The following is a 23606-nucleotide window of genomic DNA, read 5'->3' on the forward strand; positions in this document are numbered from 1 at the left end:
GACAGGCTTTATATAAGAGATTATGTTCATTTCAAAGCGTTGGTCGGAATGACGGCTACGGGCCCGCTCCTGGTTTAATGCTCCATTTAATAGAATGTGAGCGGCATTGCTTAGCCAAACTTTATTCCTCCATCTTGAAATGCCACACTAAACACTTTTAGGAATACGGAATAAAGATTATGAATGACACTGCTCATTTTTCATGCACACTTAGATCTAGCACAAAGGAATCATAATCGAGTCTACAAGTCACTCTCAAACTTCTTCGATCCGTCACACACGATGTCTGATCCGGATCGGCAATTAAAAAAAAAGTCCGATCCGGTGTAATTCATTTATCTCTCACTCATTACGAGAGTGCAATGGAGAGCGTGACAATCTTAACAACCTCAAGTCTGCGATGCCAGCACTCACACTTTCCTCGTTCCCTCGCTCTAGACCCCTGCATGGTTGTCATAGCGACGCAGCCATTGACATTACATGTGTTCCGCTAATGCCTTACATTGTGGGGTGAACAAACAACCTAAAGCACAGCAGCACGTAGCGGAATACAGATGTCACTTGTGTCATCACAATGAAGACGAGAAAGAGAGAGGAAGGAAAAGAGAGCGTGAGGCTGACACAAAATGGAAACGTAGCAGTGATGTACTGTCACACAGAATGTGAAATGAAAAGGCCTGGAGACACAAGGAAGAGGAAGCAGGGAGGGGGAAGTGTGAGGCGCACACACACTAGGACAGGATAAGGAGAAATGTTGAATGTTTAAACATCACAGGGGTGTTTAAACATCAGAAACATTCCAGGGGTTTTAATGCGTCCATTAAAGCGGCATTAGTATGGTGATGAGCAGAGGCACTGCCCTCTGCAGCTGTGTCTGTGTGTATGTGTCAGACAGAGTTTCTCAAAGCAGTTTCAATATGACTTTATACACTGGCAATATGGTTAGCCTATAAGTGAAAGTCATAAAAGAGGAGAGGGTGTTCCACAGCCTGAGAAAGCTGCATTTCCATTACAGTTTTTTGCAAAACTTTTGCGATATTGTAGATAAAAAACTATTGTGAAATTACGGTGTTTCCATTAACCGATGTTATGCGAATAAAATGTATTTTTTTCCTCTCACGGTAAGTCATTCCAAAAAATCATGGCAACGGATTTTGGTAGGTTTACGCATATCTCAGCCACCGCACTAGCCATTATTTTTAATATACTTGTGAGCGGCACATATCTGCTTCAAGGTCTTGGTAAATAGTAGCCTGAGAAAACCCAGACAACTTCCAGCAAATTTAGATTTGCTCTGAAAGTTAGTCTGGCAAAGAGCTCATTGAAGTCCATTTCCAATCCGTCGAAATCACGGCACCAATCAGAAACGTTGGGGCGGGCTTTACACGATGACGACAGCACAGCGACGGTGAAACAGATTTTGTACATTTACAAAGATGGATGCCGCCATGGAACTATGTGTGACGGTTATAGTTGAACACCGTCATTACAACTCTATAACCGCCAAAACCATGTAATAAATTTTTTTTTTCACAAACATTTATCATAGAGAATGTTTAAATACTAAGATCAGCTTACGAGGGAAACGGAGGCGGAGTTAGTGGTGTGATCAGAGGTTGCTATTGCTGGAGATGATTCGGGAGAGGTCTGTGCCCCTTTACCGATCAGAGCGCTCGCTGACACGGAGTAAAGCCTTGTTTATACTCGACGCGTCCGCACGAGCGCAAAGGTGCGCAAAAATGACGCGTTCGGTGCGCAAGACCGGCAAGACCCCATTTCGCTTGCCTGTGTGCACAGGTTTTTTGTAACAGCGAGCGCGGCGCAGCATCCGAGGATGAACGAATTCAAGCCTAATCTGCCAGAGCATGTACGTCTCACCACATCGGCACCCAGTTTGCGCGTCTAAATTGCAAAGTTCATTGCAAAGTTTTTTTTTGTTAAGTTTTTGTTTACTGTGAGTGATTTATTTAATGGAAAGCACATTCACTTCCAGTTGTCTTGCTGTTAATTTTAAATAAATGTAGAGCAAGTAGTGTCTGCTCGTATTCAAACGTTGTTCTATAACGTCGCCCTGCATACGTCATCTCCTTCATCGCTCTGATTGGTTTTAGGTCTATCCAATTGCGCCCAGAGGCATTTGAGCTACGTCCGTTGGTGACGCCCCTTTGGAAATGATTTGTCTATGAAGCTTTGCCAGACCCTAACTCAGTTACAACTGAGAATGGTCTGGTTTTGACCAGGCTAGGTAAATAGTGGCATTTCTTTGTTGTTTAGAAGCCAGTATTCCCGTAATACTTTTGTCTTTTATGAGTTTAATGAAGAACTCTGTCTCGTCTTCTGTCCAGACATACAGCGCCATCTACGTCAGGTGACCTGTAAATGCGCGAAAACTGTTTCCATTGCAATTTTGCAAAATATTCCTTTTTTTCTAATTGCCTGAAAAACCACCTCATGCGAGGTTAAAAACTTGTTTGTGATATATGAGAGTTTTAGCTAAATTTACGTGTTTCCTTTGGGCGTACTTTCAATTCGCAAATTCAATTTGCGCAATTTGAAGGGTCATGGAAACGCGGCTATAGACAGCATTTTTTGAGGGGAAGTCATGGGCAGGTTTAAAAGGTCATTTTGAAAAGACCACATGAAGAAATATGCAAGCTCACCTATGATGCCTAAAAATTATTATATGCACATTTAACATCCCTATGATCCCCAAAAAGGCTTTTAGGGTTATATAGTTATCTACAGAATGTTCTAAGGGGCCATTCACACAAAACGTGTTTTAAAAATCAGATGCAAGGCAGTGGAATAAAAAAGGCAAGGTCTATAGAACATCTTTTAACTTCTTTCCTTAATAAAATATGCTGCAAAATATGCAAGACCTGAGTGCACGTCCAAAATCAACCTCAGTCTACACTGTAAAAAATGTCCAGGAATTTCCAGGATTAGAGAGTAATTTTACAATAAATTACTGTAATCCAGAATTTACAGTGAAATGAATGCATACTGGCCTAGGTCATTTTCTTATGAATTATTGTTAATCAACAGCAAATTGATAATGACATCACACTCACAGTAATTTACTGCTCTTGTTTTACTCTGAATTCACATTATAAAGTTGTCTTTAACCATGCCACCGTACGATTATATTGTTTATTACTGTAATCACCATTATAGTGACTTCAAAACAATTAATGTTCCATTTGCTTGGGATCTTGGACCTTGTATATTCATATTCAAATTTCTGATCTAGCCAAGTAAGATGTGTGACAAATGAAAACATTTGTTAAAACAAGCTAATATAAAATAAGTGAATTGGCTGATTTTAAGTTGGTCAAACTATACTATTATTAGCATACTATAATTATACTATAACTATACTATAATTATTTCAGCATCAAGATTTTAATTCTAATTCATAATTGTTTGTAGATGGATATTTTACAATAAAGCAGCTGCTGAGATTTATCTTTGAAATGTCAAATTATCTTGCAACACAAGATTTTTTTTTTCATCAATACCCAACATACAAAAACACCACAGTGAGAACAAATAATAATAATAATAAAAGATCAATATGAACATTACAAAATAAACAACACAAACTGCTAAAAAGTGAACCAAAAATAAGTTCAGCCGCACGGATAAAACCAAAAAGAATAAAGAAACTCCAAAGCATAATTTATTAATGCCGCACTGCATGCTGGGTACATTCAAAGTACATATGTGATTACATTTTGATCCCCCAAAATGTTGCCTAGACAAATGCAGTTTGGAGTATCTTGTCTATGTAGGACCTGTAGGAATCCGGTTTCCCCACTCTTTTCAGCAATAACTTTCCAGCACGTTTCCAGGACATTTTCAATTTTACTACGACAGGAATAAAGGACAAAGATCATGCCCTGAAGTATATATTGCTCTCACCATAAGTCTTATTTAATATCGACTTGGTACCAAAGTATCAGTACTTTTGACATCAATCAGAACTAAATAAAACAGACTGTGTGACAGTAAAAGTTACTGAATTAGGTGCTTACCAGTCGACATTTGCTGCATATTTGAGCAGTTACTAACATTAGCTAACGGCTGCAAGTGGCAACACATGACTAAACATCATCATTCAAAATACATCTCTTACATGTCAAAACTCAGCGTCCCTGAACATAGCACTTTCTGCAACAAACGTTAATTGTTTTGGGCCAGAAATATACTCTTTTGTTAAAAGAAATTCCATAACAACAAGATTTTCCAGAACATTTTACATTTTCTCAAATTTCCCATGTGTTTTCCAGGACTGGATACCATGATTTTCAAGGTTTTCCAGAATGCAAGGGTATAATGTCCAAACCCAAAAACAGTCAAGGTAGAGCCGCTCAAATGTGCATGATGCCCAAAAAAGGCCAATAGGATTATCTAGGGCTGTCTAGGCTTGAATGTTCTAATGACGCCCAAAACTGCTGTCTATGAATGTTTGACACACATATGCTGCCCAAAAATCCTGCTCGTTGAAATGAGAAGATCGGAACCTTCAAACATATCTATGATACTCAACAATTGTCAATGTAGAATGTTTGAAAGCATTTGCATGTACCTAATGGCCAAAAATGCTGTTTAGGAATGTTTTAATGTGCCTTTGATGCCCAAAAATGCAGTAAAATTGCAGTAGCTGTAGAATCCTTCAAACGCATCCACAGTATGATCCTTCAAATGAATTTATGATCCTCAAAAATGTTCTACATATGTTTGTTAAAACCCACCCATATTGCAGTCAGGATGCCCAAACAAATGTCTGTAAAATTGTTGAATGCAACTAGTACTGTATGATGGCCAAATATTAAGCCTATGCAGGAAAATTCCCACACATCAATAATGCACAAAAATGCAATGTCTAAAAAAATTGCGAGAGAGAGAGAGAGAGAGAGAGAGAGAGAGAGAGAGAGAGAGAGAGAGAGAGAGAGAGAGAGAGAGAGAGAGAGAGAGAGGGAAGTTGGCAAAGTTGTCTGAAGACGTCAATACTGCAGTGACATCCTGCACAGACAGCATGAGTTAATAAGAGGAAGTGGGTGTAAGAGTGAGCGAATGAAGGATGGAGCAGACCTTGAGTGAATGAATGAGTGAGAGTAAGATTGAGTTTGAGTGTGTGTGGGTGAAGCCGTGTGGCTGCGAGATCAGTTCCATTGGTGACAGTCTGTGATATTTCCTCCACTCAGCGCACCATAACCAATTATCCTATTTACATGCAAAACGACACTGCATGTATGCCTCTTTATAGCCGCCCGCAGGGGCAAGACGAGAGCGGAGAGGAAAAATGAAGGGATGAGACAGTGGGGGCCAACAAAAGGGTGGGAGAAAAGGAGGGGGGACAGGAGAGAATGAGTGCGAGAAAGAGCGAAGGAGTATGAGATAAAGAGATGGAATTAGAGTGGGGAGAAGTAATGTCGACATGATGAGAGAGGAGAGTTATTATGAAAATGTGCAGGGACTGAAAAATGCATGGGCACGAAAGAGTGGGAGGACGTGAAAAAGAGGGGAAAAGAATGACAGAACAAGAATGAGAAGAGAAAAAAACAACCCAAAAAGAGGGTGAAAAAGTTGAAAGGAGATGAAGTGTGAATAACAGTGGGCAGGAGTGCAGGTGAGCATTCATCACACTCTATTAGCTAGGACAGTAACAAAAAATTTGCAGTAGGGGGCAACAGGTCTGTTGCAATATGCTTACTCATAGTACTGCCAGCGCTCTTGTCTCCTGCACCAGCCTCTAATGACTGATTTAGGAACAGCTCGCGGCACATCTGCTTCCATATTTAAACTCGAGTAACTGGAATATACTGTTCCCAGAGTAGATGGCCGTACGCGCGATGGTCAGAGACAAGATACCAATATAAATCCAGTAACCATGCCTGTAAATCTGTGAACTTGTGCCGTTGATTGGACCGCAGATCATGCTGGAATATATTGAGGTCAAAGAATCAAAGCAATTTCATTATTTCGTCAACTCAAAAGTGGACTTTAGATGAATCATATTAATACTAGATTCTATATTATCCAACTTACCACTATCATACTAATCAATGTAACTCCACTAAAATGACCACAAGCTGAAATATCAAACATGGGTGCCTCATAGGTCAGAAAGCTTGGTCAATAACATGATCATAATTACATGAATTTCACCATACCTATCATGAAACATTTTCAGGTCATATTTCATTTGAAAAATCAAAAGAAATAGAAACAATATTTTTCTTACAGAAAATGCAGCCTATTTGTTCAAAAAGTCTGTAAATTACCCTAATGTCATTCTAAACCAGTATTTCCTTACCACAAATGGAAATACCATTTTTGTCCATACAATTAAAACTAATGGTGTCCAAGGGAACATTGTCTTTGCATTGTGACCAGGGCCTTCGCTAGTGGGGTGAAAGGTGGTAACAATTATAGTGGCACCACTAAATCCAGTAGTAATGCTATATATTGCCCTACTCATGAATCATTATAGTATATTGATTTGCATGCCTGAGAGTTCAATGAAAACTAACATTTTCCAAATTGGTTCCTTCCTAAAAATGGTTTAGTCCGATGGTTATTTATTATTTTAGCTCAGTCAGCAACAAACAACGGAGGGACCCAATAAAATCACAAGACCCACCCCAGCTAGTGAACAGAACCAATCGCAGTTTAGGCTGCTCTGAGAACGGTTGAAGTTAGAAGTAAAGTTTCATTGTAAGTGAGACTGACTGAAACTGTCAGGGTTGGGGGGGAATCTGGGTACCAATAACATCATGAAAAGGAGAAGAAGGCCAGGAGAACTGCTTAATCAGCCTATCAAAACGTTCTTTAACAAGACAGGTTAGTGCAGTCAGTGTAGCGATGTCAATGTGATGGGATGCCGTGCCCTGATCACTTTGCCGGAATAGGATACCTAATAAGAGCTGCTGCCTGCGCCCTCCTGCCGGAACATCTCATTACTGTATACCGGCGTGATTAGTTTTAGTCTATTGCGCTATTATGTAGTTTGTTGGTTTGTATAACACGTAGAAAAATGGATATGCGTGTCACATTGATCACAGACCTGGCGGCTGCTGATGAGAAATGTTTAAGTTTTGTAAATATTTATAATACTGTCAAGGAAACGCGAATACAACTCACTGCTCTTGATGGATAAATTTTTTTATAGCTTTATTTAATCAAATAGCAGTACATTATCTTCATCAAAAATGAAGACAATGAGAAACTTAAGTGGTTTTATTTTATATTTGACTGCATTCTTTTTCATTTCTGAATATTTATCTGAGCTGTTAGAATGAGACTGCCTGGAAAGACATTTTGGTAACACTTTACAATAAGGTTCATTAATAAACTTGAACTAAGAATGAACAATACTTCTACAGCATTTATTAATCTTAGTTAATATTCATTTCAACATTTACTAATACATTATTAAAATCAAAGGTTGTATTTGTTAACATTAATGTACTGTGAACTAACATGAACAAACAATGAACAGCGGTATATTAACATAAAGATTAACAGGCACTATAATAAATGTATTTCTCGTTTTTAGTTAATAATACATTAACTAATGAACCTAATTGTAAAGTGTTACCGACATTTTATAGGCCTATTATATTGCTGGTATACCTACTTTAAAAAAAAGGTTTTTTTTTATTTATTATTTTATTAATTTCTTGTCTTTTGTTGTTATTTTATTATTTTGTGTTGCATAATTGCTTGATGACTTAAAAACAATAAGTAGTTATTAATCACTAAATGCCATCGTTTTGATATTTTTATAATCAACTTTGTATATACATTTATATAAAAGAAGTAAAAGCAAAAACCTGTGTTTGCATTTATTTATTTGTCTATTTTGTTATTTTGTAAGAAATCCTTATTAGTTGCATGGCACCAGATGTGAGTCTCCATGCCCATATATTATAGGCCTGTATACCGTTATGGTACATGACATGAGTGGAGGACGTTGAGGGCCCACATCAATGTTTTTTTTTTTTTTTATGGGGGCCAAGGATTCAGTAGCTACGGCCCTGATTGTGACATTTTTATTGTGACATTGTTTTTATGATACCACCCCCCCCACCAACCCCCCACCCCCCCAAAAAAAAGTCTCGCTCATTACCATAGAATAAACAAATAATGTTATATTATTTAAATGATGAGTCATTTAATAAGAACCTAATGAGCATCACGTTTCAAAATAATGAGAGTAACAAATAAACTTGAAAGTAAAATATCCTGATTTTTGCCGTAATGAAATGTGGAAGGAAAATGTTGCAGTGTCACAATCTTAATTGTCCTAAAAATAGGCAATAGGCAAAGTATAACTTCTATTTTTATTTGTTTTATTTTAGAACTGAAATGTGACACGGATATGTGCTTTGGAGACTCATCCATCCGTTTTAGAAAATTAATTAGAGAACAAAAAATTCACCACGCGACTCCACTGCTTAAACCCACGTGAAGATGGGATAACAGTTAATTCAAATGCAGGTTGCAATGATTTCAAAATAAGGAAGAAAATAATTAAATGAAAGAGAAATTATGGGGGGGCTGCATGAAAACACTTGCAAAGGATCTATAGACGTGATTCCGTGCTCAGCGCTAATGAACAGAGATCAATGGGAAAACCTTGAGTACAAAATAGCTGCAAATTCTAAAGTGTACAGATAGTCCATTGGCTCCCCTAAAGGAATAGATGTTGCAACACTTTGAGGTAGAGAAGCAAATCCCTTTTCAGGCAAAAACATTAACTTTAAAACATGGTTACACCTAATATGCAGATGCCACATTACATTTACATTTACATTTATTCATTTAGCTGACGCTTTTATCCAAAGCGACTTACAATTGATATATATGTCAGAGGTCGCACGCCTCTGGAGCAACTAGGGGTTAAGTGTCTTGCTCAGGGACACATTGGTGTCTCACAGTGGATTCGAACCCAGGTCTCTCACGCCACAGGCATGTGTCTTATCCACTGATTAATAACCGTGCTGGTAAAGTGGGCTTGAGAGAAGGCTGGCCAGGTCAGCTAACCTAAACTGATGGCATGTTTAAGTGATTGACTTTTGAAGGTACTTAAAAGATTTATGATTCCCTCACTTCATGCTTGAGTGACACAAACACTTCCAAGAGAGCTCCCCCCCACCATAAAATACAAGTCGACGGAGCTGTTTGAGGCCAGAAATGTTTTTTTTTTTTTTTTTGAGTGATTTGTGAGAAGCATGACTGACAGGCAGCAAATCCCTGCAGTATGGGCTGTCAAACACAAATCAAATGCAGGTTAAGGGCTCGTGTGTGTGACTGAACACATGTGGCCTCACTGGGGTTATGGGTGAAAAGAGACCCAGGTAACAGACAACACAGAGTTTTGATTCAGTCATCACAGTTGCACTAGTCTTTGAATTTTGCACGGAGATGAAACAGGAACTCGTTAGATTATTTTTTGTTTTGCTTTGCCGCTCATGATGTACCCGGTTTAGGGCCATTTCCTCTAACAGTGCAAAGTCAATGTAGTGTTCATACATAATTAAAACCAGTTATGCATAGATTGAAAGAGTTTCAGTTTGTGTTAGGAGACTGTGGGGAGATATATTACAACAAAAATGTAATACATATTTATCAAATGAAAGCTTTAACAATTTTAAATGGAACGGTCTGGAATGCATTATGGTCAGTATTATTTTATTATTTTAAATGCAGCTGAATCATGTGCAGATCATGGTTAAAAAATAAAAGGCTTGTTCATGATTATCTACCTCATGATTAAAAGACCTCATACATGTTTTGTAGATTCAAGTTTTAGCTTACATGTCATTGATATGCTAGTGTACTCTTAAACATTGACAAAATCTGCCTTTAGTGAATATTTTCATTTATTTACAGTCTTTCTCTACAAAAAAAGGGGATCAAAAGTTGATGACTCACCCTGCACTTCACATATTTTCAACCAATGAAATTCAAATCAGAATGAGAAAATGCCTCCAAATCTACACTCGTCAAGTTATTTTATGAGATCTTTAAAAGATTCAGTTAAAAAGTAAACTTTATTTGTTTATTTTAATAAATATTAAGATAAATTAATGTTTATTCAGCAAGAACATATCACTTTTGATCAATTTAATAAGACTTGTCTATTTACAAACTTCAGTTCATTAAAGAATCCGTAGTTTCCACAAATAAATTAAGCAGCATAACTGTTTTCAACATTCATAATAATAAGAAATGTTTCTTTAAAACCAAATCTGCATAATATAATGATTTCTGAAGGATAATGTGACACTGAAGACTGGCTGCTGAAAATTCAGCTTTGCTATCACAGGAATACATTATATTTTAAACAATATTGGAATGTAAAAGATTGGTTTTCTGTTTTAGTAATTTCACAATATTACTGTTTTACTGAATTTTGTCACAAATAAATACAGCCTTGTTGAGCATCAGAGACTTTTTTCAAAAACATAAAACAACTGTACTGACCCAAAACTTTTGAACGGTACAGTATATTGTTTTTCTATCTTCTTGTTTTTATACGAGACATGGATGTACATCAAACGAAGCCGTGAACCTATCAGCAATCAAGTAGATTTTCTTACCTGATCCTATCTGGCACCCTCTGGGTTTGATTTCCATCACTTATGCAGTTCCCAGCGAAGCTCGTCCCTCGAGCCCCAGCATACTCCCTACGCAAAGCCATAGCACCGTGCGTCAGTATGGACACACCCTTTGCGATTCGCCGTCGTGGCTCGTCCCTCCATCCCTGTGGCCTCACAGCAAATACAGCCTTGGGTAGACCCTCAAGACCAAGTCCTGCCAGACCCGGGCCCACAGCAAACCACATGTGTGAGGGAGTAGCCTGCCCTGATGCCCATGCAGCCTTAAAAATGTGCCCTGCCTCTTCCTGTGAGCAATACAGGAGTCGCACCTGTAAAGAGTGGAGCGAGAATAGAATAAGTATTCAAATGGACCCCTTTTAAAGTCAGGATAAAATCAAAATGCATTTACTTAAAGAGAAAGTTCACTTACTCACCCTCATGTTGTTCCAAACCTGTATGAGCATCTTTCTTCTGCTCAACACAAAAGTAGATATTTTGAAGAATGTTGGTAACCAGACGGTTTGACTTCTATTTTTTTTTTTTTTTCTGTTATGGAAGTCAATGGCTAACGTCAAACGTTGCTTACCAACATTCTTTAAAATATCTTTTGTGTTCATCAACAGAAGAAAGAAACTCAAAGTTTTGGAAACAATTTGAGGGCGAGTAAGTGATGACAAAATTTTCATTTTTGGGTAAACAATCCCTTCGATGCTCATTCCTGGTTTTATTGTGCATGACAATCATTGATGTAAATAATTGCAAAGAAAAAAAGTCTTTGTAATGTTTAATGAATGAACTTGATCCACCTAAAAAAAAAAAAATCTCATTCAATACTCGGATTTATTCTGTAGCATGTCACATTATGGAAGAAAAAGAAAGTTTGGAGTTAATAAAAACATCATAGGTCCTGCTAAGGATACCAAAGAACATGAATATCATGTCGACTTTAACTTAAAGAGTCTCCAGCGGAAAAAATAAACATATTACAGTCATCAAGCTCAATAAGCTCATTCTGGCTGCTCGTGATACTTCTATGATTTCAGAAAATGTCCTATCGGAATAGAGTGATCCAGTCACCTTGTTATCCAGGCATGCGCTTACACGTGTTCTTAAATATCTTTAACACGACCCAAGCTGTTTTTATAAAACTCAAACCCGGGAAGTGATGTACGAGGGCCGGGAAGTTATGTACGAGGGCTTTTTACACACACACATTTAAAAAAAGGTCAGAGATGTCAGACATCTTAAAATTACTTTGATACGGGTCTGGTTTTATCTTGCTGGAGATGTATTGCTTATACCACTTGTCGACATGTAGCCACAGGCTTCTCACAGGGAGATAAAACTACTCTTGAGGGTTGTTGACTGGTGACCTGCAATCCTCCAAAAATTCAACCAGTATAACAATTGTAGCGAAAGTAGTGTGGAATCAATAGACCTTCCAGCAGGGGCAAGACTAGGCCCTGGCTATTGGACTACACCCTTAAATGTTTTTCGTATTTTCCGTATATATATATAAAAAATTGGGCAGTTAAAATAAACTGGCAGTTGATGACAATTCTGTCACATGGCACTGGTTCCATTCATTCTGTCCATTTTAACCTCAGATACCCAAGCATTGATATTCATGATGTGTTGTTATTTCACCTTTAAGTATGTCTTTAGACAGGGCTCGACATTAACCCTTGTTTTGTGCTTGTCCAAGTAAAATATATATATATATATATATTCTCATCAGTGTTCTATCTGTGCTTACATGCTTAAATGAGCAGATTTGTTTTGTGATATTAGTCCCCTTGATTTCCAGGGAATTTATACCTTTATAAATATCTTGTGTCAAATTCTTACATTTTATCAATATATTCAATTATAATAATAAGACTCTGTTACCAATTAGATGAAATAAGTATGAACAAAATCCATATTTTCACTGCAGAGGAAAGCTGCATTTAAAGTGGTATTTAGATATGTGTACACACAGACTGTTTAATGAAGATTAAAGGTGGCATGGATGCATTTAAACTGCATAAATAATGTTATGAGATTAATTTTTTAAATAACATTTTCTAAATATCCTAAAATAAAATATTGGAAAAAAAATTAAAAGGTACTTTTAAACATAAAAATGAACTAAACCACCAGTAGGTGGCTTAATGGATTCTTTCAAAAGGCTGATTCATTCAAGAATAAAATAAGTGACCGTCTGTCATTGAATCACAGACTCACCCGATTCATTCAAAAACGAATCACCGCAGTGCGTTGTTTGGACACACACAACAGTTCTGCTTTGGCTTTGTTTGGAACTATTTTGGTTGACGAAAACAAAAAATCAATATTGTGTCTAAATCGTAACTCATGTACTGTTAACTACTTGTTTCTTGAACTGTTCTATAAAATCAACATCACATTTGCAATCATGCGGATATTCGTGAAAATGGCACTCTTGTGAATGGTAATTATTTTTTTTTTAATTAACATCAAAAAGCTACTTCTTTATTGTTTTTATTTTTGTTTGTTTTTTTGTGCTTTTTGATTTTTCCAACTCAAATTTTTCACAGACAGGCTGTGCGAGCCTCAACTAGTGCAACCCTGTTAAAGGGGTGGTATAATACCCCTTTTTACAATATGTAAAATATGTATAATAAGTGTCAGAGTGTGTGTGAAGTTTTAGCTCAAAATACCCCACTGATAATTTTTTAAAGCATGTTAAAATAATCCCTTTTTGAGGGTCAGTAAAAGTGTGTGTGTGTGTGTGTGTGTGTGTCTGTGTCTGTGTCTGTGTGTGTGTGTGTGTGTGTGTGTGTGTGTGTGTGTGTGTGTGTGTGTGTGTGTGTGTGTGTGTGTGTGTGTGTGTGTGTGTGTGTGTGTGTGTGTGTGTGTGTTAGTAGCTCCAATTACCTCAAGCACTGAAACGTCAGAAACTGTTCTGCCTTTTGTTGTTTAAACTGGAGTCGGACAATGATGGAGAGACTCAAGAAGAAGTGACAACATGTAAAATGCCACAGAACGTTTCTGAATGGTTAGATGATGAATTTATTCTGCTGATGTGGAGTTCTTCAAGTCTTTGAATGGAATATTCTGTCATGATAATCTATAAATCGCTTGTTTGGGAACTGTTGTAAGATGTCTACAGAGTGGCATGGTATTGCATTTGAGTCACGTACTGTATTGCATGCGAAAAGACAGATGCGACAGTTTGAGCAGACTCACAAATGTGCTCAAACACAACAACTCTTCCACTTCTAAACATGGACTGCGTGTTCCCGGGGGCAGAGTTTATGTCAATTTTAGGGTAAGTAATGTCACTAACCTGGAAGGAATGTCAAGTCGTCCCTACCAGCCGTTTGTTGTAGTCCTTAAAAAACGATTTATTTAAAAGCAAATATCTTCCTTTGCTTTAAACTTGAGCGTTGTAACTTTGCAGATGTTGTTTATGCTCAAACAGCAACATCACACACTAACTAAAGTTAGAAAAGTGAAATCATAATCAACCACCCCTTTAATGTCAATTCATTATCCATTATCTATCGCAATTTACACTGAATGTACTAAAATCTGAATCCTTTTTGCACCCAAATTATGGTGGCCGAATTTTCAGTGCTTCCCTAGTGATGTTTTATTAATAACATTTTAACCAGGCTACTTTTACTTGCCCCTTCAAAAAAAGCATTAATGTCGAGCACTGCTCTAGGAAGCCATTAGTTGTACCAGGGTATAATTTGGAAAAGCATTGCAACACTGGACATTTAAGGCCCCGATATACTTCTTGTGAAATCGAAGAACGGACTGATGCGACATAATTTTAAACAAAATCAGGGCAAAATGAAGTACGTTTGGAGTTCGAAACAGCTTGCCAAAGCAAACTTTTTGGAAAACACCTTCATACTTTCATTTGCACTTGGTGATGATGTAATAGGTAGGTGCGCTCTGAGGCTCCGCCGCCTTTAACATGGAGTCCTTTTCTATGGTTTATTTCCTCTGTTTAGTTTGTCGAGGTCAGACATTCTTGAGTAAAAACATGAACACACTGAAGATCCACTTTAGTGGAAAATGAGGCAGTAAATTTAATCGAAAGCGAAACTATTATTATTATTTAATTATGTAAAGCTGCTTGATTTAAAGCAATCTATTGTATAAAGTGCTATAAATAAACATGACATGACTTATCAGGAGAGCCAAATTGCAGAGCTCGTGAAATCATATCCACATTGCTATGATAATATAAAATGCTTCTCACCAGCAAAATATCCAGCGTTGTTTAGAGTTGTTTTATGGTGTTAATTTACCAGAGTTAAAAAAGTGTTGATTTAAATAACATCAACACTTGCAGTGTAAATCAGTGGTCAAAGTTAGTGTAATTACAGTGAGTTTACATAATTGACACTGGTGATGAGTGGATCTTATTTCCTTATTTCAAATTACTTCCTCTTTGATTAATGGGAGACGACAATGAGAGTACAGATATAATTCCAACAGATACAATATATTTTTTAAATGCTGGCAATAAAATGCATTTTATGTCTCATACTGTATAATAGCCGTGCATTATGTTCCACAAATAATAGTGAGCACCAATCAGTAATGTGCAAATGTTTTTTTTGTTTGTTTTTTTATCATATGAGAAGTGTTTGACATGCACACTTCATCTGCAATCATTTGTTTACATCCAAGTAAATGCAAATGAACTTGCTGCAATTTCATTTTAATGTAACATTTGTGAGATGACAAATGGAGCTTCTGAATGCAGCGGCTCGATGGACTTCATTTATAATTAACGACATTATAATTTGCGTTTTTCTTGACCAACAGCTTTCATCGTGATGGTGAAAGTTCAATATCAAGGTGCGAAGATGTGTGAAACTGCTTAACGATTGTACATTCCAAGATTTTCTCAATTTAGGTAAGTTAATGTGCTACTGCTTAGAAATGTACTAAATAAAGCAAAGCAACCATGCTTAAAGCATAAGCTGAAATTAGAAAGTCCACAGGGCTTGTTTCCAGGTTTCAAAGCTTTGCTGTTTGCTGTCAATTAGGTTTTACTTAAATATGAAAACCCCCGAAATGTCTAGATTCATGCTATTGTTAAAATTACTTTTTTAAGTTTTCAGTGAAAAGCAAATTAGGGTAGCAAGAACTGCAGCCCTTCAAGTCTTTGACAAAGACACCAATGTGAAAGAGGACATCTTCCATGAATTAAAGGCAGTCTATATTTTAACAACTCAGACATTCTTTCAAGGGCTCCATACTTCTGATATGGTAGAGTAAAGGGTTTATTTGTGCCCTGTTTGAAATCATGTTTTGCTTTTCAACAGCTTTAGCATAGATGCTGATAAGGCAGAACATCTATGTAGGCATGTGTTTTTCTTCCTGATTAATTTTTCCATGTAATAATTCCCTTCCATTATTTTACTAGCCTTAAGTTGTCACCGGTATTACCCACTTTTCCACTGTTGGGCCGGTGCAAACCAGGGCTAACAACGTGCTGGGGGGGGGGGGGATGGGGGGGGACAATAGCCTGCCACGGACCTCGAGCAAGTTTAATCAGATTGTCCTGGAAAAACAATCCAGTGGTGAGGAAGTGCTTCAGTGAAGGAAACTAAGATCAGTCCAACAGAGGCTGTTGACAGACTTGTACAATTCAATAAAGGTAAAACTCACAATTCTGTTTGAATTTTTAAATTAGAATCATGGCTGTAAATACCATAATGCAGTGGTTTTCAATCCTGGTCCTAGTGACCCACCACTCTGCAAATTTTGTTTGTCTTTCTTGCCCTACACACTCAGTTCAGTCCATGAAGCTCTCTCCAAACAAGCTGATGATCTGTGTCAGATGTGTTCAATAAGGACACCCAAAATGCGCAGAGCAGTGGGTCCCCAGGACCAGAGTTGAAAACCACTGCCATAACGTGACACTGTCTAAGGCTAGGTTCACATTGTCAGTCCAAATACGATTATTTGTGTATCCAATTGGAATCTGATCTAAAATTATTCACTGTCTACATTGGGCATTGCAACTGTTCAGATCTGATTTGTGTGTCCCTTGCTGCTCTTATCTTTTCTGGAATGACTGCATGAGTTTCTATGGCAATGACGTTGTGATGGTAGGTATAAGCCAAAAAAAAACAAAAAAACAACCGCAACATGGAGTGACTTGCAATACAGATGTTTACAGATGTTGTCTTATTTACAACATGGAAAAGTATAGCCGCCATGCTGAACTACTGCATCTTCTGAGGCAGCAAAAATGAGCAAAATTCTGCGTGTCTCCATTATATTGTAAATTTCTGCCTGACTGGCACTTTGCATAAACACAATCTTGTTTCTGCAGTGACTTTCATAATGTTTCCTATAACAACGTTGGACAGGTTTACGTTTTATTTGGTGTGAGAAAGTGGCATAAACAATGTGAAATCCAAATAGAGAGGTCAGACTGAAACAGATTTCCAGACATGCAATTTAAATAGGATTTCAAACCACATTTCATCGCATTTCTTGTGATTTTATTTTGCCATTCACACTTGCTAAATAGGATGGGATTCCAATCAGATATGCACAAAAACTCGATTTGGAGTGAGTCTGACCATAAATGTACCTTTTGGACTCTCAGAGTGATTTCACACGTTCACTTGCGTTCTATTGACCTACAGCGCTCAGATTTCCTTGAACAATTCTTCACTGTGTTTTAATGAAGACGGTAAGTTGCTAATTTTTGGGTAAAATATTCCTTTAATGAAGTTGTCCTGTTACAGTAATAAGCAAAGCATACCAACTGGTTTTATTTTGCACATATTGTTTTTTGGGTTTTTTTGCTGTTTATTTCATGATTAAAGGGTTAGTTCACCCAAAAAATAAAATTGTCTCGTGTCGTTCTAAACCTGTAACACTTTTGTTCTCCTTCAAAACACAAATGAAGATACTTTAATTCATTCTGAGAGCTTTCTTTCTGCTTTCAGTTTTTACCGTTTTGTGTGTTCATTGTATTTTGGATTGGAAAGCACGCAGCATATATTTACATATTCTCCTAAACTCTCTCAGCAGTGTTGGCAGCGTCGGGATGTTCGCTAACGATACACCACTGGTCACGCATTTCAAACTTCTTTTTACCCCCTAAGCGAAGAACGAGAAAATAAATTCACATCTGTATTTTTTTGATACACTAAGTGAAAGTTTTGAATTCAATTTCAATTGAGATGGTGATGAATTATTTCATTGCTTTATACAAACTTTGCATTTCTGCAACACTGGGTCTCTGCGGGTTAAACACACATGTGAAGAGGGAATGGATTATTTAGTCTTATAGCAGCTTTGACAATGGACAATTTATCATCATGCTGCTCTTTCTTGTCAAGCTTATTAAAATAAATAGCGAGTAAGCTAATGCTTTAAAGCGAATCACTGGAGGCAGAGTTTTTTACATTTATAACAAAGCTTGCTGATAAAATCTGCACTTTGATGTAATGTGTGTCTGTTGAGCCCTTACAAAAACCGAACAGATGTTTAATAATTTTGAGGAGAAAAAAAAGGGAAAAGTTTCTATCGCATAGCATCAGGCTGACCCCAATTTTTTCCTCATTCTTTTCCATGCGGGAAATGTGACAGGCACTTTGAATGCGCTCCTGTATCAGTCACTGATTAGGGGCTGAAAGTCTGGGTACTTGGACACTGTGGAGAATTAATCAGTCAAGTTGTTGAACGTAGAGGATGTCTGCTGGCGTGGCCAGTCCTGTGGGGAATTGAGTTGGCCACCTTTGGGTCAGATGGAAACTGTCATTTAATGTCACGCTGCTCTATAACATTACAGATGCCATCTCCCCTTTCGTAGGTCACACGACCTCCTTCTCTTTTGGAGCCTTCACGTAAAGGCCAAAGTATGCAAGAGAGAGAGAGAGAGAAGAAAAAGAAAGAGTGGAACGAATACTCGAGCGATGAGAGGGAAGGTTAATCGAGAAATCAAGTTGGGAATATGGAGGAAGCGACTTACAGAATTCATGAGGAGTTTTACCATATTTTTCTTATTTTGAATTTCTGTAGGATAATTGCTCTGGGGCATTAGAGCTGGCTTCTCTCTTTTCTTTGTCATATTCATACTTCTATAATTAACCAAGACTGATTTTGTAATACAATTGTTAATTGTGCTGCCAGTGAAGCCACTTTGAATTAAAATGGGTGAGCTGGTGGAGTGGGAACGCTAGTTCAATGAAAGGAAAAGAAACCGGGGAATAGTATGAACCGTACAGTCGCAATTGAGAAAAAGAGCTGCAGTGCAGTCCACAAAAGGGATTGATTTACATGAAGATAAATGAAAAGAAAAATGAACCGATTAAACAAAAACGTTGATTGTGAACCCTTTGAAAATACCAAGATTTGGGATATTTAATGTGAACTGTCATAATCATTTATTTATTTATTAATCTGTGCTTTAACCCTGGAATAAATCATTTTAGAATTCATATATTTTAAATTACCTAATAAATGATAATGAATAAAAAGATCACATAAAACATCTGGTCTATGAACCTTAAATTTTAGTAAATTGATATACAAGAAAATTAAATTAAATTAAAAATAAATTAATAAATTAAAAAAATTACAAATAAATTAAAAAAATTAAAATAAATAAATAAAATCTGGATATTAACCATTTCAACTGTTTTTAATAATATGTAAAAATACATAAATATTGTATGGAAGCTTGTTTCTGCCACTGGATAAAAATGAAAAAGGTAATTGAGACTTTTTATCTTACAATTCTGATTTTTTTTTTCCTCAGAATTGCGTGATATAAACTTGCAATTGCGAATTATAAAGACTGAATTGCGAGTTATAATGTCCGAATTGCGAAATATAAACATGCAATTGCGAGTTATAGGTAGGGATGCAGCGATTACCGGATTTCACAATTAACCGCGCTTTAAAACGTCACCGTTAATTAATCGTAAAGACTATGCTACACTGATGGCTCGTTTCCACTGAGCAGTACGGTACGGTACAGTACGGGTCGGGTCGGGTCGGGTCAGTAAACCATGATCCAGCTAGCGTTTCCACCGCCAACAGTACCCTACTTGATAGGCGTGGTGTTTGCCGGAAAGAAGCGATCAACGTCATTTTCGCGCGAAGAAGAAAGCGACAAAGTAAACACCAATGGATGGCATACAGCAGATCTTGTCCTTGCTTCTCGGCATGTTTGTCACAAGAAGACAAGCGCCGACATTAGGCATTTCTCAATACCAAGTATGTAAAGTTCTCAGCAGAAGGACTCCCGAGGACGCGAGTCCGGTAATTCTCCAAATGGAACAGCGCGTTCTTGAAAGCGTCACTCAGCTTGCTCTGCATGTACATTTTAGGCAACAATAAAACGAAATATGTTATAAAACACCACTCTGCCTCTTTTTGTTTTCATTTAAATAAATTGTAAACATTATAGGCACACAAATGTGGTTCAGGCAATGTATAGACCTGATTATATACATGTTTAACGTTAGCCTATTTATAACAAAACGACATATAAAACACAACCCTGCATCTTTTCGTTTAAATTTAAAAAAATATTAAACATATTCCAGGCAATATGTGCATTTGTACAAATGTTGCAATAAACAACATTACAGTGATAATCTTGTAATAAAAAATGACAAAACTCAACCCTATCTCTTTTTGTTAAATTTCAGTTCTATCAATAATAGCCATTATACAAATATAAGTAAAAGGTAACGTTACAAGAAGCTATACATTAAGAAATAAAGCAAACAATTCAGTCAAATATACAAATTCAGCGCTAGTCTAACGTTAACTTTACAACGGAAAAGTTATAGCCTAAATATATGAAACTTCACTTAGCCCTCAGCCAAAACGATTGGCCAGGGAATGAATTATCGATTCACGAGACCAAAGATCACCCGTTAGATATACACAAGACGAATTACCACTACAGAGTCAGCGGCAAACGTCAGAACGACTAGCCGAGGAAAGGCGGTTCCAGGTGGGGAACATGAGCGCCGAGCGCCCGGTGATCGCCTGGAATGGATCAAATGATCATAAATCATTATAAATAAACCGCAGATTTGAGCTTTAAACAACTACATTCTCGCCTCAAAAACTCTTAAAACTACATTTCGTGAAAGAATAACCGTAGTATTATATTCCAACTGTATATTAAAAAATGGCGCTTCTTATGTTGCCATTCCCCTTGTAGCTCGCGCAAGTGACGATACTCTGTCAACCAATCAGCGTTCTGCAGTGAGTCTAGCTCCTCCCTTTAGTACCGTACCACTGTGCTAGGTACCCCAACGGAAGGGTACCCAAAAAGTGGTACGGTACGGTTCGGCTTTTTGGTACCATTCACAACTTTTGACAGTGGAAACGCAAATAATTGCGTACCGTACCGCTCAGTGGAAACGAGCCATGAGTGTTCTGCACGGAACGGAACTTTTGTACCAAACGAAAACAAGGTTACACCAGCGGTGCACCAGCTTAATGCCGTGCTCGTCAACCACTATGGCAGAGGTACTAGCAGCGACGCTCTATTTCCACCGAAAAAACGCCTTAAGGGCCTGTTCACAGATCGCGTCTTTTGCACGCTCAAGTTCGTTATTTCAAATGTAGGCGCGCGGAATGCGCGCTCATAAGGGAAGCGACGCGCTCGTTTTTTCCAAGCGCATGCGCGCCGCATCGAGATAAAAACATCTCTACTTTTCATAATGCCGAAAGCGCACAGGTCAAGTGAAAAGAACCAACACAGCAAAGACAGACGCCTCCGGAGCGCAACCGCCCTAGCGCTTTGGAAAAAGGAGAACGCAGCGTGCAACTTTCAGCTTTCAGTGCAACGTAAAAACCAACAAAAAACAGCGGAATGTTTTGGTCACGCAAGTCTGTGGAAAACGTGTCCGGTTACTTATGTAACCTCGGTTCCCTGAAAGGCAAGGAACGAGACACTTGGCCTGTAGCACCTGAAGAACAGCCATGGCGTGTAGTGCAGAAACCACCTCCCCCGTGGCGCCGTAGGCCTTGTTAGCCTGGTGAGCCGTAAACCTGCAAGCTCGGGACGGCAGGCTGCGGTCCGAGCCCAGGGCGGGAGCCGACTGGCAGAGATGTGCGGCGACGGTCTCCTCGACAGGGGGGATGCGGAGGAAGCCATGGTCCCCCGCCTCGTCCACGGGTGCAAACATGGCCTGGGTTGAAGTGAGGGTGCGCGCCGATTGCGGGGCCGCCCACGACTTCACCACGTGCTCATGCACGTCAGGAAAGAACGGTGTTCCCCTTTTCGAAGCGGCCTGACGGCGGCTCGATTGGAGGAACCACGTATCCAGTTTGCTCTGAGGTGGTTCATCGGGAGCTTTCCACGATAAATCCAGTTCCTCAACGGCCTTCGAGAGGATACGGAAGAGCTCTTCCTGCAGGTCCGCCGGGGTCTCTTGCTCCGTGGTTGCCAGTGGAGCGGCCTGGTCCGCACCCCAGTCGTTCTCGGAGGCCGACAAGGACATAGAGTCTTCCTCCTCACTCGCCCCGAAGGAAACGAAGTCAGCGACCTCGGGAGGGGGTTGAAAGGAGGGCTCGGGGAAACTCACCGGGGGTCGAACCTCGACTCCGCGGTTGGGGGGGCCTGCCAGCGGCTCGGTGGCGGCAGCAGACCCAATCCCCGCAGCAGCACGAGCTTCGTCCCGCCTGGCCTTGAGGGCTCGGAGGGACATGTCCGCACAGAAGTCGCAGGACCCTCCATCCCTGAGGGCTGACTCAGCATGGGCCCGCCCCATGCACGCAACACAAAACAGGTGCATGTCGGGGGGCACTATGGGGCCCGAGCACAGGTTGCAAGCGGTCGCCATCGGATGCTGGAGACAGTTCAGGTATCTCCGGCGCACCTTCAACGACAGCGAATAATCCAATTTTGTAGAGTAGTATCAGCTTTCTAGCACACGATTTGAGCGTGAAGAGAGAGATTCTGAAGGGAAATGACGCTACACTTGCTTTATACTGCTACAAGGTGTCAGTATTTGCATATTCGCGTCAATTTGCCAGCACTGCTGGCGTCAGCCTATAAGATTTCAGCGGAAGTGAAAGATGAGAGGAGTTCCCATATACGACATTCGTAATGTCGAAGTTCCGTAGCCTTCATAGGGAACAGAATGTGACGTGCTCTCAAGAGTTTCAGTCAGTGAACATTTAAATTAATATCCTATTGCTTTCTCCTGTAAATGTTAGGCTTTGTAGTTTTAATATGCCCGGTGTAAAACACTAACATAAGATCAGGGCCGTGTAGACTTCTAGGACTACCAATTAACTGCATTTCAGTTATTAATAACACTGCATGAGAGATGTTCTCAGTTTCTTTCTATAATTTTTACTTAAACTTCAAACAAACAAACCAAAATAATGAGATTATAATAGATGATTTTCTAAAGGCACATGTAAAATTTGGATTAATAATTAAAAAAAGAGTATTAAAATAAGTACAATAATATTGGAATGGATAACATTTGGACTATATTGGTTTCTTTTCAAAGAAATACATAGTTAATATTTAGCTTACATTTAATTCAATAGAGCCAAATACTTTGTTTATTCTTATTTTCATTGGGATTTGTTTTTAATTTTTTTTTTTTTTTTTTTTAAGTCAAATACCAACAAGATATTGTTTTCATGTTATCAAGTTTTCTACCTCAGGTTGAAAATAAATTTAGAACAAACTAAACACTTAATCATTGTGTGATCTATTTCAATCAAAGAGCCCTGCAGCCATTGACTTAATTTGTTATTTTTAAAAGAAAAATGCTGGATGTTTACAAAGCACTTCTCTTTAATTCCAAAGGAAGAGATTGATTATCGTTTGTCATTTTATAATTTTGTACTGTGTTGTAGCAAATAACACATTAAAATCTAGTTTTGAGGGTTCATGTGATATTATACATATAGTGTTGTGAAATTAATTGATGCATAATAAGCGTGATAATCGTTAAATCGTGATTATTTCTCAGACTATAATCGTACTTACAAAATCTG

General features: G+C 38.4%; 1 protein-coding gene across 2 annotated transcripts in view; it reads right to left on the minus strand.

Moving 5' to 3' along the window:
* Positions 1–23606, minus strand: part of grin2da (glutamate receptor, ionotropic, N-methyl D-aspartate 2D, a) — an 80497-nt gene that overhangs the window by 22323 nt on the left and 34568 nt on the right. For both annotated transcript variants that reach the window (XM_077195237.1, XM_077195238.1), the window contains exon 4: positions 10611–10939. In XM_077195237.1, coding sequence (XP_077051352.1) covers positions 10611–10939 — 329 coding nt within the window. The remainder of the gene's footprint in view (positions 1–10610; positions 10940–23606) is intronic.

Source organism: Siphateles boraxobius, unplaced genomic scaffold (assembly GCF_051911475.1).
Source record: "Siphateles boraxobius isolate OS27281-9 unplaced genomic scaffold, OSU_SipBor_1 33, whole genome shotgun sequence".
Lineage (NCBI taxonomy): Eukaryota > Metazoa > Chordata > Actinopteri > Cypriniformes > Leuciscidae > Siphateles > Siphateles boraxobius.